This window comes from Meles meles, chromosome 12 (assembly GCF_922984935.1).
Source record: "Meles meles chromosome 12, mMelMel3.1 paternal haplotype, whole genome shotgun sequence".
Taxonomy (NCBI): domain Eukaryota; kingdom Metazoa; phylum Chordata; class Mammalia; order Carnivora; family Mustelidae; genus Meles; species Meles meles.
The window spans coordinates 19198215-19211987 of NC_060077.1; the positions used below are offsets into that span (position 1 = coordinate 19198215).

General features: G+C 56.7%; 1 protein-coding gene across 9 annotated transcripts in view; it reads right to left on the reverse strand.

Moving 5' to 3' along the window:
• Window positions 1–3282: 3282 nt before the first annotated feature.
• The window catches only part of RIMBP2 (RIMS binding protein 2), a 208878-nt gene continuing 198387 nt past the window's right edge, over window positions 3283–13773 (reverse strand). For 7 of the 9 annotated variants that reach the window (XM_046025597.1, XM_046025600.1, XM_046025599.1 and 4 more), the window contains 4 exons: window positions 11465–11565; window positions 10072–10143; window positions 6592–6726; window positions 3283–4647 (listed from right to left, as the gene is read on the reverse strand). In XM_046025597.1, the coding sequence (XP_045881553.1) occupies window positions 4459–4647; window positions 6592–6726; window positions 10072–10143; window positions 11465–11565 (497 nt within the window). In that variant the 3' untranslated portion in view covers window positions 3283–4458. Of the gene's footprint in view, window positions 6123–6591; window positions 6727–10071; window positions 10144–11464; window positions 11566–13773 lie in introns of all 9 variants that reach the window. The other 2 variants (XM_046025595.1, XM_046025602.1) reach the window with 1 other exon arrangement.

A 13773-nucleotide genomic window follows, 5' to 3' on the forward strand; every position in this document is an offset into this window, starting at 1 on the left:
GCCCACTGGGGGCTCTAAGAACTAGGGCCCGCACCCCACCCACTTCCCCCCAGTGAGCATCTCAGCTTGGGACCTGGACATGGGTGTATGCCCATCTTCCCAGGGCAGCGACCCTGGAATGAGGGACCCCAGGCAGAGAGCTGGACGTCTCTCATGCGGCCAACAGCCAGTCAGGCCCCCGAGAAGTCAAGACGGGGCTCTGCTGCCACTGGATTGTTTTCTTCCTGGGGACCCAGGAAGGTAGGCCCAGCCCCACACATCCTTGCCCGTGCTCCCCCCTTGCCTGTGCAGTGCCAGGGTATGATCAGGGGTGGCCGGGCCCGGGGCAGGAAGGAGCCCCTTGGACGGGGACTTGGTGGTCCCAGCTGTGCATGGCCACAGATGCCTTTGGCACAGGCAGCCTCTGGGCTCCTAGAGCTTGCACCTGCCCAGGGAGCGGCCAGGCCTCCAAGCTTCATTCTGGAGCCCGGAACTCCTGCCTGAGCTCGGGGCTGGGAGGCGGGGGAGGGGGTTTCTTTCCGGAGAGCACTACCCTTGCATTCTCTCTCACCCAACTTTGTTGTTCTATTTTTTTTACGATTTTATTTACTGGAGAGAGAGGACATGTGAACAGGGGGAGGGGCTGAGGGTTAGGGAGAAGCAGACTCAGCGCTGAGCCAGGAGCCCGATGCAGGGCTCCATCCCGCGACCCTGAAGATTTCGACCTGAGCCGAAATCTAGAATCGGATGCCTCACCAACGGAGCCACACGGGCGCCCCAACTTTTAGTTTTCTACATCATTTTATTGAGCTTTAATTTACATTATCAACAAATCCAGCTGCGAGAGTTTTGATCAGCGCCTCCACTCCTGTCTCTGCCTCCCTCTGACTTAGAAAAATACCGATTTCCTCCCTCCCACAAGTTGCAAGTAGTCCTCCTTCCCACCTTGTCCCCGAGCAACCGCGGATGTGCCTTCCGCCCACCCTGTACCCCTGTGAGAGTGAAGATCGTCTAGCGTGTGCTCCTTTGCGTCTGGTGTCTTTGCTCCGGACGGACCGTGTCCGTCTGGGCAGGCGACAGATCGGCAAGGCTGGCCCTTCTGGGCGCCTTTCGTGTTCAGTCCTCAACAGACGGATACGTGGGTGTTTGCTTTGAGCCTATTGTCATGGACTATAAAAAATTCTGTTGGAGCCTTGATGGGGACACGTATTTTTTTTTTCTCTGGGAGCGTGCGTAGATGTTAGATCTGTACGTGGAGCGTCTCTGACTTCATGAGCAGCTGGCGGCAGTTTCCGCGGGGCGCGCCCTCCTGCGCTGCCCTGTAAGGTGTCTGAGTTCAGCACCTTCATGGCTATGCCTACGTGGGACGCTCTCTCTCACTTTAATAGAATTTTATTTTATTTTTTAAAAGATTTTATTTATTTGACAGATCACAAGGAGGCAGAAGCAGAGGGAGAAGCAGGCTCCCCGGGTGCGCAAGGAGCCCGATGCGGGGCTCGATCCCAGGACCCTGAGATCATGACCTGAGCTGAAGGCAGACGCTTAACCCGAACCACCCAGGCACCCTAAGATGTTTTTAAATTTGATGAAATCCAATTATCAGGGGGTTTTTTGTTTTGTTTTGTGTTTGTTTGTGCTTTTGTGTCCTATATAAGACATCTCTCTGGCCAAATTTTTCCATTTCCTTCTAGAAGTTTTAGTGTTTCAACTTTTTCATTTAGAACTGTGATCTGTGTTTGGAATTGATTTTTCTGCGCCACGTGAGATAAGGGTCGGTTTCCCCCCATCAATAATTAGCTCTTTCTGCCACATTTCCAGAAAACACCGTCTTTCTTTCCCTGGCCGACCTACCTTGGCACCTTTGCTACAGATGAACGCGTCATATGTCTCTGTGTGTGCTTCTGGACCCTCTGGTTTGTTCCAGTGACTTCCATGTCCACATTTTACACAACAACAACACTGTCTTGATAGCCGTGGCCTTAAAGTCTCAAAACCAGGCCATGGGAGTCTTCTGACTTTTCGTTCATCTTTTTCAAAGCCACCCTGGCGATCACAGGTCATCTGCATTTCTGCATCATTTGTAAAATCAGCTCATCAATTTCTAGCAAAAGCCCGTTGGGATTTTGACTGGCATCTCACTGAATCAACAGATCTACTTGGGGGGAAAATCAGGAATTTAAGACTATTACATCTTCTAAACCACGAACGTGTTCTGTGTGTCTCTGCTTAAGAGCCCTTTCATTTCTAGGCAGCGCTCTCTGATTTCCAGCTCACAGGTCTTGTTCATATTTTGTTAAACTTATCCCTAAGTACATTGTGGTTTTGATGCTAATATAACGAATTACCTGTAGTTTTTATTATTCTACCGCTTCCATTTGTGTTTTAATTTCAGTTCTAATTGTTCCCTGCTAGCTCCCAGAAATAGCAGCGAGCTGCGTGTGTTGACCTCGTGGGCTGTCACCTTGCCAAATCCACTTCTGGGTCCCAGCAGCATGTTGTAGCTATCTCAGCACTTTCCAAACGCACAATCGCGTCCTCTGCAAAGACTGTTTCACTTCTTCCTTTCCAAAGCGTAGCGCTTCTCTCTCCTTACCGCACTGACGCTCTCAGGTGCGGCGTGTGCCACGTTGCGAGCAAGCGGCCAGGCGGACTGCCTTGCGCTGGTCCGGGCGGGAAGCAGGATGCGGTCGGACATCCACCGTAAAGCACGGTCCTGGCTGCTAACTCCATCAAGTGGAGATGAGTTCCTTTCTTTGCCTTGTTTCCTGAACAGAGATCGAGCTTTGTCCAGTGCTTCTCCCTCCGTCAAAGGACAGACTAGCATTTTTTTTTTTTTACCTCAGTTCTTCAAAGTTGATTCATCTTGCATGACGGACAGACACTCTGTGCCCTCTGACAGTCTCGCCCCGGCCGCGTGGGATTGGCCGTGGCAGATCTCACAGGGGGATGAGACCGCGCGGTCTGCTCTGTTCGCACCACCTGAAGGTAAAAGTGTCAGAGGAAAACAGGACAAACACGGCTCGCCCTCGCCCTCGAGGCCTCGTTGCAGCTCCGTTCACCCGAGCAGCTGTCACCAGCCATGTGAGGGGGACACGGTTTGTGAGTGACTCTCTGAGCGCTGGTCACAACCATTTTTAGGGAAAAAAGGAGGGCCAGAAAAGGCATGGATATTGAGTTTGTCTTTCGCACACGGGAGAAAGGAGAAGGGAATCCCGCAAGGCCGCACCGATAAAAACGGTTTCAAACAAAGATACAGAGTACACGGCATTGTATAAAATAACAAACTTTATTTCTAGAAAATATCTTACTAAGTGCACACATGCACGCGCGCGGTACTGGGTCACACACGGACTAATTTCCTTTTAATAAATGAACACGGACTGAACGCTTACAGTTTACAACAGAGTTTTGAAGACACAATGGGAAAAGCCTGGTCATTCATTTATAAACCTTCCATAAATTACAAAAGAAAGGCAATCTGAAAAGTATGTATAAAGAGTAAAAACACTTTACAAGTGGACAAGAATTACAAAATAGTAACCAATGCCATACGCCTGCCGGCGACCTTGTCAGTCTCTCGGTCAAGTGCCCGCGGTGTAGCCTGCCTGGTGTAGAGGCCTGGGGGACGGACTGAACTGGAGGGGCTATGGGCGTGGCGTGTGCCTCGTGGGAGCCACTCCCCGTGCTCTGCTCATGGTGGAGTGTGTGCGTGTGGTGTGTGGCATGGGCCACGGGCCACGGGGTGTGACACTGGGAGCCAGGAGCGCTTCCTCGCTTGCTGGCAGGGCTGGAGGAGCAGTAACTTCTCCAAACAGAGTGACCCTCTCGGTCCCTTTCTAATCTCGAATGATTTGAGTTAAGGAAACGTGTTCTGGGTGTTGCTCGGCTCGCTCTGCGAGAGACGGAACGCCGGGGGTGCAAGTGCACGGCCTGCATCCCTGACCTCGGAGCCCTGTGTCTGTGGGGGGAGGAGCACTGAAAGCACGACACGTACAAAGCAGACACGGTAGATTTTATTAGACAGTACAGAACACGGTGCATTTCTAAGGCCGAACATCAAGGCAGTTAAACTAGAAGTTCAAGACCAGAGTTAAAGTGAGTCAATGCGTCGCGAGGCAAGCGTTTGGGAAGGGGGTCAAGGTGGAAACCATTCCTCTGAGGGCAGATGACAAGGGCACAGAGGCCGGCAGCACGACGGGGAGCGAGCCACAAAGAGCTACTGGCCCCCGTGCGCTCGGAGACGCCGCCGCCCGGTAGGCGGCCGGCGCGGGCGCGGGCGCTGGGCTCGCGGGCAGGGAGGGGGCCCCAGCAGCTCTTTGTCCTCGCGGGTGGCTGACAGTGGATGGTAGTGCAAAGAGCATTTCTCTACTGGTGTCAGGGGAGAAGAGTGTGTTTTTAGGAAGTACTTGAGTCACTGAAAGCCCTAGTTTGGGATTAAAGAGAACGACACGGACTGGGGGGTCGTCCGGAAGCGCCTGGTCATTTCACCGCACCCAGCTTTTTCAGCAGTTTCTTGCCTTTGGAAAGCAGCCCCTTTTTCTTTTTCGAGGACATTTCCCTGCCTCTCCCAGGACTACCAGTACCCATGGATGACGGAGGTGACCCCGAATGGAGATGGGCTGTGGGGGATGGCGCTCTCCTTGTTGTACCTGAACCCTCAGGAGGAACCTAGTAGGCACAGTGGGACAGTTGAGTGCGCGAGCACCGACCACATCGCTTACACCACACGGCCCCGTCCCCCGCCAGGGAAGGGAAGGGGGGCTCGTGGCTTCCTTCAGGGGTCAAGGATGCCACGAGCGCGCGCACCCTCCCTGCAGCCTCCCTACAGCGGGGGGAGGGCTGTGGCTGCTTTGTCCTCGGGGGAGGGGGAAGGCTGTAGCTTTGGCAAAACAAAGCTAGGTAGTAATTTACTTCGTAAATTAAGACCCAAAGCAGAGGGGTGGGGGTGGGGTGGGGGGGCAGGGAGCAGAAGTTCCCTTAAATTCAGTTACGGTGAAACTGGCCGAGGACCCATCGGTAATCTTAAAAGCCAAGGTTCTGAAAGGGGCTTGTGGGTGTGAGAGCGACCGGGGTACAGGGAGAGTGGTCGGATCGGGGGCGTTCCTGGGGACGTGAGTCACGCCATAGCAGACGGCACACACCGGTTGAAAGGAAAAAAAACTAAAATGAACCTCTATCACAATCGAAGGAAGCTTAAAGGCCCTTACTGCGTGCTTGCGAGACTCCCCCGTGGCCGGAGATGGACCTGTGTCCAGAGAGCGCACCTGGCGCCTCCTGATGGCGGGGCGGGCTCGCTGGCCCCGGGGCTCGGCCGCACCCCTCGCCCCTCCACGCCTCTCCACGCTAAGCCCTGCCTCAGGCACACGAGGGGAGCCAAGGGCTTCAAGCTTGCTTGGATTTAGAATCAAGGTCTAGTTCCGATGGAAAACACCTAGGAAAGCATCACACGCACACCTGAAGATACCGTCCGCCCCGTCTAAGGCCCCGCGGCCACTGCGGCTCTGGGCCGAGCGAGCACAGCATTGCATTGCTGCCCCCGAGGAGCCGCCCGGCGCACGCACGGACTCGGACTTGCCGGAGCCCGGCCGCAGGGATCATGCCCCCGGCAGGGGGGAGGGGGGCGGGCGCGTCCGAGCCAACTCTGCGCGCCCAGCGCTCCCCTCCTTGGCTTGGGCTCTGTGCTTTCACAGGAGCGTGTCCCGGAGTAAACATGGTGTCTAATTGTGCTTTTGTTTTCCCCACGAGCGGCTAACAATGCAATGCACAGCGTTCGTCACAAGGAAACGCTGGAACATTCTCTACGTGAACAGACAATGAGCCTCGCAAGAAATATGTTCCCAAGGTTGGCCTTCGAAACAGTCTGAAACGATGCGGGCAGTAGGAAATGAGAAATAAAGAGGACTGGGCTACGGGTTCAGTGGCTTTACAGCCGAGGCCGAGGAACAGCCTACTGTCTGAGGCCCAGGGGCTCTGTTCTGTTTTGTCGTGTTTTGAGACATATTTCTTTTGTGTGCGCGCCCACAGGGAAGCCTCCGCGCGAGTCCGCCGGGGCCGCGGGCGGGGCGCTACCTGTGGTATCTTCAGTTGCTCACTTACGTGAAGGCTACGGGGCCTGATTAAGGTGTGAAATGAACACTCTTCTTCTGTTTCCAAGCAGATGAGCAAAGAAATAAAAATATATATATATATAAAAATAGAATATAGAAAAACTGGCAGTGATGAGATTAAAAAAAAAAAATGCGAGACTACACGTGAGTGTCGTTCACTAGTTAACTACGCCGGAGGCAACCTCAGGTCTCTGCTACGAGCGCGGAAACCCTAGCGGGGCCGAGGGGCAGAGGGAGCAGCCGTCCCCCCACTCTCACCCCAGCCGGGATGTGCATCTACGGGGCGGGACAGGGAGTCCCTTCGTGAGGAAAGGCAGACGGGTTAGAGTTAGAGTCGAGAGGGGCAGGTTTTGTGAAACAAAGAAGCCAAAGTGAGATGTTGAGGCACAACCCCGGGGGGAGGGCATGGGCTTCTGGGCCCAGTGGCCGACCTGTGCGCGCGAGGGAGAGCGGGAGTGAGTGTGGCCGGGGGAAGGCGTCAGAGGCGCCGGGGACATCCGCTTACCCGTTTTGCCTTGGAGCGCACCGGCGTGTCCCGGGAGTAGTGGCACGGAGCGTCAGACAGATAGACCTCCACGTCGTCAGGCACTTCTTCCAGAAAGTTTGAAGGTACAAGGCCTTTCTGCCCATTGAGTTCCCCCTAAAAACACAGCAGAACGAATTACTCGATTTTCCCAACACCTCCTTCTTGTTTTCACCGTGGGAGCGGAGCACTGGGGCCGGTCGCCTACGGGGGTCTGCCCTGGTTCAAACGTGGAAGAACTCAGAAGGGTGGCAGTATCCCTAAACTACCCTGACCAGAACAGCGAGCTCGGGACATGCTCAGGGGGACAGGATCCCTTCCCCAAGCTCTGCATCTGGCCTGGCCAGATGACAATGTGGGTTTTCGCCCCGGGGCTCATGTGGCTCCCAGGAACCAGGCCTCAGGACCAGCCCATGGGGAGGCCATTGGCCGTCGCTGACCTTAGCGTCCCCAGGGAGCTTTTAAAGACCTCACTCGAGCAGATGCACTGACCACAGACGGACCCCCTCCCGGGGCCAACGGGTGGTCTCGCATGTGCACTGGGGGACGGCTACAGGTCCATCTCGTGCACGCTCACAGTCTCATTATAAAGAGCCAAACAATATGGGGGACACGAAATTGTTCACACCTCCTCAGAGGTGATACTGCTTCAGGTTCATCTCCTCCCTTCCAGAACCTTCTCTCACGTCTCTACACAGGTACGTAGTTAAGATCACCATCCACAAGACATCTGGACCCAGCGGGTCACAGCCGCCATGTCACTTCTTCCCCACCACCCCCCAATGCCTGCCTGCACCACCCCCCACCAGTGTCCAAAACCAAGTCCCAGACTGGCCAGCCCCGGACTTCCTGGGAGTCCATCGCTCTGCTTACAAGTCTAGGAAATGACAGCTTGAGACACGCAGCCTTCTCCATCATGACTAGGACAGAGCCCCCAGGGTAGGGAGGGAACCCATGGGATGGATGGGAGAAGTTCGCCGGCTGATGATCTGCGAAGGGGCTCGTGTCCTGAACACATCAGGAGCTCAGCACAAGACCCCGAGGAAACGATGGGCAAATGACCCGCACCGCTGTTTCCCCCGAAAAAGACACTCAAACGGCCAAAAGCACGTGGAAAGATGCTCCACATGAACTAACACCAGCATCCTAAGGAAATGGAGATCAGAAGCACAAGATACCTCCTCACGCCCCTTAGGATGGCTACTCCAGACACAAACCAACAACAATTTAAAAACAAAACCACAGACAAGAGAGCTGCTGAGAACCGGGGGTACCAGAGCCCTCATGCCCCTGCTGGGGGGTGAGAAGCGGGACTGCTGCTGGGGGCGGGTCCTCAGAAAGTTGAACAGAATTATCAGCTGCCCCAGCAACTCCACTCCTGGGCCGAGACCCGAAAGCCTCAGCAGAAGGACTGAGGGACGTGTTTGCCAACCACGTTCATTGCTGTTATTCACAGGGGCCGAGCGTGCAAGCATCCACTGACGGGTGCACAGGGGACGCCCCCCCTTGTGCGCACCCAGCGGGGAGTCGTCTTGGGCCTTGAGAGGGAAGGAGAGGCTGACCCGCGCTCTGACATTCTGTTCCGTAAGGTCGGGCAGGCGTGAGAAAAGTCCTCGTGTGTGAGGCCCGAGAGCAGGTAAGGAGCAGGTTCGTGGGGACAGGGAGGAGACAGGGGGCTGGGGGACGCGAGGGGTAGAGGGTGACCGGTGTTCACTGTGGATGGCGCTTCCTGCTGGCAGGAGGGAAGGCGCCCTGGAGGCAGACGGTGGCGGCCACATGACCCACTGTGACTGGGTCACCACCGCACGTGTCCCCGGGGATTTCTCCCACATCCAAGGTCAAGAATCACATCCACAAGCAGACACACCAACATCCGTGGGCCCAGACATCAGAAAGACCCTCCTCCGGCACCTTCGGGGGAGCGCCACATGGCATCGTGGGTTTGGGGCTGGGGACCTTGTGGTGGGAAACGCCCAGCCTCAGCCTCACAGCCCTGGTGGCGCCACGTTCAGCTCACAAGGCCCAAGGGCACGCAGCCCGGGACCCTCCGGCGCACGCACACATGCAGACCAACTCCCGCTCCAGGCTACCCCAGCGGCACGGAGGGCAGACCCGCCTGCATGTTTACTCTCCCCCTCTGGTTCTTCTGGGCTTCCCACGCCGTCTTGCTAACTCTTGCTAACGCCACACCAGAAGTGCACTAACTGCCTCACGGCCGTCCCCTCCACTGCACACTGCTGTGTCCGACGTGGCCATCAGAATCTTCCAGAATCAACAGCACGGATCCCTCCCCCTTGTGGAGAAGCTCGGAGGTCCTCTTCCCAGCCTCAAGCTCAGTATTTTCCAAAGCGCATCCTTCTCTTACTCGTGCCCGTGTTTCCAAGGGCACCCATCACCTGGGACAGAAACTGGGCATCTTTTTGGATGACGCCTTCACCCCAACTGACGAACCGCGCTCTGGGAGCTACTGAGGCGGCTTCCATCCACCTCCCTCTGTCACCTGGACCAGCCCAAGCCTGTGTCCCAGCCTCAGGGGGCTCCCACCTCCCTCACCCGCCCCCTCGAACACTCGACAGGACAGAATGCCTGACATCTGATCACTCACAGACCTCGTACTCTCATCTGGAAAGAAACGGGGGACAGTGCAGCCCCTCCGAACACGGACCTGCCATAATCCCAAACTCGGATGCCCCGCATGCCTGAGGCTGTGAACTCATCTGACTCGAAGGAAAACCTGCCTTAGCAGCACCGGATGGTTTCCCAGCTGTTCTGACTAAAGAAGATGGGGTCATGGGGAAGGTGGGGCCCCTGGTGCAAGATGGGGGCCCTGTCCCCAAGCCCCCCTGCAGCGGGCACCCCAAGGCCGGCCAGCCAGCTCCTCGGCGGCCCCATGCGCTTGGGCCTGGGGGTGCCATGAAGCAGAAAGATGAGCCCATCCGCATTCTTTCTCTCTTTACCTCAGGAAATGTTGGCAGTGTAAAGGAAGGAGGCTGCCCCCGGTCCCCCAGGCCTTGAGCCAGGAGCTCTTGCCCAGAGCCTGGTCCTGGCTGCCAACGGCCGTCAGCTGGGAGGGAGGTCAGGGCGGACTTGCTCGCTCTGCTGGTGAGAATTAAGTAACAATATGGCCTGTTTCTATTCCTTCCTTCTCCTGCCCCCAAACGTAAACCTTATAAATAACCAGAGAGTTCAGCTGGGACACGTTTGGACGGAGGACAGTTTTAGACGGAAGAACGTGAGTACGTGTCCTCTGTCTGCAGCTTGGGGACACGGCACATGGCCCCCTCGGAGAAGGAGGTCGGAGACGCTCACAGCCCTCCTTCCTGCACCAGACGAGCCCCGGGGACAGGGACTTTCCCGAAAGCCGTCAGAAGCTCGTACCTCATGTCAGAGGCAAGGACACACACACAGAAGCAGACACACAGAATGAGCAAGATGCAGCATCCTGAGTCTTCAGACACTTACGTAATAAAATCCGTCTTCATCGATCTCCCCGAAAACAGTAATGATGTCTCCGGTGCAAAACGTGAGCTCTGCCTGCGGGGACAGAATGTCAGGCTAGCGACACCTTCGGTACGGAGCAGCTGGTTTTCTTTAAAAAGGTCCTCACGATTGCTCTAAGGATTTCTTTTTTCTCATCATCTTGGGGTTGACCTGCTCTTCTGCTCACCCAGGGAGGAAGGGTAGGAAGCCGGCCGGTGCTTCTGTGCACGGCGCACGGGGGAAGAACAGCTCAGGCTATGGCCACCTCCTGGCCACATGCGTCATTCTGGGCCAGAGCTCACGACAGTGGCTACATCCCCCCCGCCAACACAGTCTTGTTTAAAACTGGTCAAAGTGGGGACACCTGGGGACTCAGGGGGTTGAGTGGCTGCCTTTGGCTCAGGTCATGATCCCGGAGTCGTGGGATCGGGCTCCCTGCTCTGTGGGGATCCTGCTTCTCCCTTTGCCCCTCACCCGGCCTGTGTTCTCTCTCTCCCTCAAATAAAATCCTTTAAAAAATGAAAAGACTCAGAGAGTTAACTTGAAAAACCAGAAGTTCAAGGAAGGGTCCTCCGCAGCGTAAGGACCGTCACATAAACGTCTGTGCACTGAGGGCAAAAAGCCTTTACTCAATTATTCTCTGTATACAAAGTGTCCGCGACGTGCCAGGCGCCTGCCTAGACACGGGCACATGGACAAAATCACGTGCCGGGTTATCGCTGAATGTGAAGACGAGGGAAGGGAGATGACCTCTCAGGCCACCCGGCGTCCCTTATGAATCGGGTCTGAGTAGCGATGTCCGCAGAGCCTGCTCTGAATCCGAACCACGAGCCGGGAGCACGTGGGGCACAAGAGAAACCGGGGATGACAGATGCAGACACCACTTGTCGTCTGAGAAAGCAGGTGCACGAGCTGAGCACCTAGCCTGTCAGCTCTGGAGGGGGTCCCTTCCACCTCCCAGGGCACCAAGGGCCACGCCGGCCCAGGCCACATGTGTGGAGGACATGGGGCCTGTCCCTCGGCTTCTGCCTGTGGTGGGGGGGACGCTTACAGCTCTGCTCTCGCTCCAGGCCCCCACTCTGTGGATGTTAATTCTCTTCCAGAAGATGCTGCGGGCTGTCACCCGGGGCCAAGGACCGCAGATGGCTCCTCCCACGGCCTCCCGCACGGGACCCTGGGCCGTGGCAGCGACGAGGCTGGTCGGCCGCGGTGCCCCTTCCCTGTCTCCTCCGGTCCAGCTCCCTCACACCATTTACCGCACGCACAGACCTTCCAGAGAAGCGGGGACGCCGGGTCCCACGGCCCCGGGGCTGCTATGCGGGGAGAGGCCCAGGGACCGGCCGTGAGCCGCGGGGAAGCGACGCCAGGCACATACCTCCACGTCGATGTTGGGCGAGCTCTCTCTCGGGTCGTAGTCGTACAGCGCCACCACCCTCCGCGTCGCCCCTGGGTGCCTGCCACTGCCTCTGCTTCTCTCTGTTGACAGTGCAAGCAGGAGGCGAAAGACCTCATGGTTACTCCACAAGGAGTGCCGCCCCCGCTCCCTCGTCCCCAGGGCGGCAGGGCCCACCGGGCCAGCGGGACAGGACCGACGCCCTCTCCAGGCCCCGCGAAGCCCCGGCTGTGCAGCCGGTCACCCTGAGCTGCGTGTTCTCGTGAGTTTGCTCTGCCCGCTCCCCTCCCACAGCAGCGAGGACGCTTCCCTCCCCTGATGCGTCCATCCGACGGGGAGGCCGAGATGAAGCAGGGATCCTCTGAAATCACAGATCACAGCCCCTCGTGGGACTGTGTGTCCGCGGTGCTGCCTTCACCGCTGAGGGGCATCCCCCCGTGCGGACGAGGCAGCGGCTCGACCCGCTCCCCAGGGGCAAGACACCCGAGTTTCCCCATCCCAGCGGCGTGCGGTGAGGGCGCCGTGAGAGCGCGTGCCGCTGTGGGCATGCACGGAAGCTCCATTCCTCCGGGTGAGGACGCAGGAGGGGGCACTGTACGTCCAGCTGTCCACAAACCTGCCGCCTGTCGGACAGAGCAGTCTCACCCCGCGGGGTTGCCCCCAGAGGACGCAGCTCCGGTTCCGCACCCCGACCCACGCTTGCTGCGGCCATCCCAGCGGTGGCGTCGGGGCTTCTCATGGCACTTCTCCACACACCACGGGTCCCGTTAGGCGTCTCTCTGTCTGCTCGTCCGCCATCCATGAGTCCTCCATGGTAAAAGAGCTCTTGGGTCTCTGGCCCGTGCTGGCGCTGGTTGTTGGCTTTCCTGTCGTGGAGTATTCAAGCGCGGGGTGCCCCAGTCTAGGTCCCCCTTGGCTGGGTCACCTGCGGACACTCGCGGCCAGCCCGGAGCCTCGCCCTTACTTCTCTTCATGCTGTTTCTCCAGTTTAGAAACTACTTGATGCTCAAGAGCCTGATGTCAGTCTCTTGCTTTTCTGTGTCCTGGTTTCAGTGTCAACGTCAAAGACATCACAGCTTCATCACCACAAAGCTCCTTCACGGTCTTAGTTTTTATACTTAAGACTGTTCGATTTTGAGTTCATTCTGTGAGTCTGGCAGGGGTGCGGCCCAAGCTTCGTTTTTCTCTGCCCGATTCCAGGACCCAAGACGGAAAAGACTGTCCTTTCCCCATTAAGACCCCTACCTGGGTTGAAACTCTGTGGATACTGCAGGCGTCGGTCCGTTTCTGGATTTGCCCTGTCGCATGGATGGTAGTGCCCTGGGCCACCCACACCACCGGGTCTCCATCAGCTCCCCTGTGTGTCCGGTCGTAAAACCTGCTTACACCATGGTGTCCTCCACTGAGCTTTCAGAAAATCACTTGGGCAACTGGAGTCCCTTTGCCTTTTCATACACATTTGACTTAGTGCATGGATTCTACACGGATCCCTGCACAGACATGGACCTGGGGGGCCGGTCCCATCTGCACAGACATGAACTGGGGCAGGGGCGGGGGGTGCGCGTCCTGTCCGCACGGATGAGGCCTATGGGTGCGTCTGTCAGTTTGGGGATGTTGGACGTCTTCACTGCCTAAAGTGCAGAACATGACGCCTGTTTCCTCGGGGAATCCTCGGATATCTGTCCTCAGCCTTGGTGGCACCCCCACAGAGCCCGCCTGCATTCAACCCCTCCCTTCTAATGTCTTCGTTACATCATCGTAAATAACATTATGTCTTAAACATCAAGTCCAAATTTTTCACGCTAACATTTGGAAAAACAATTGCTTTTGTATCCGTTGACCTTGCTAACTCCCTCCTTGGTTCTAGGAACTTCTGTTCTAGACCCTCTGAGATTTTCTAAGTAGATTTTCATGTCACCCGTGACTGGAAAAAGTTTGTCTTCTTTTCCGGTGCGTACCCCGTTTCCTCCTGTCTCACCACATGTGGCGTCGGAAGACGGCTGCAAGGCGGACACAGGGTCCTGCCCCGGCCACGGGGGCACGGGCTCAGCCTGCAGTGACAGTGACTTCCTAGTGCTAGAAGGGCCCATGGTGTCTCAGTCCGGTTCCCTCAAAAGTTACAATTAGAAAAAAACAATAAAACAGACATTTAACCTACTTGGTAATGAATCAAGCTACTGCTTTCTAGCGGAGCCCTGGCGGGGAGTGGAGCCTGACCCGGTGGCGTCAGAGGGGAGTCGGGGGGTATTGGGCTCAGAGAGCTTCAGGCTCGTGGACTTGATCCAGGCAGA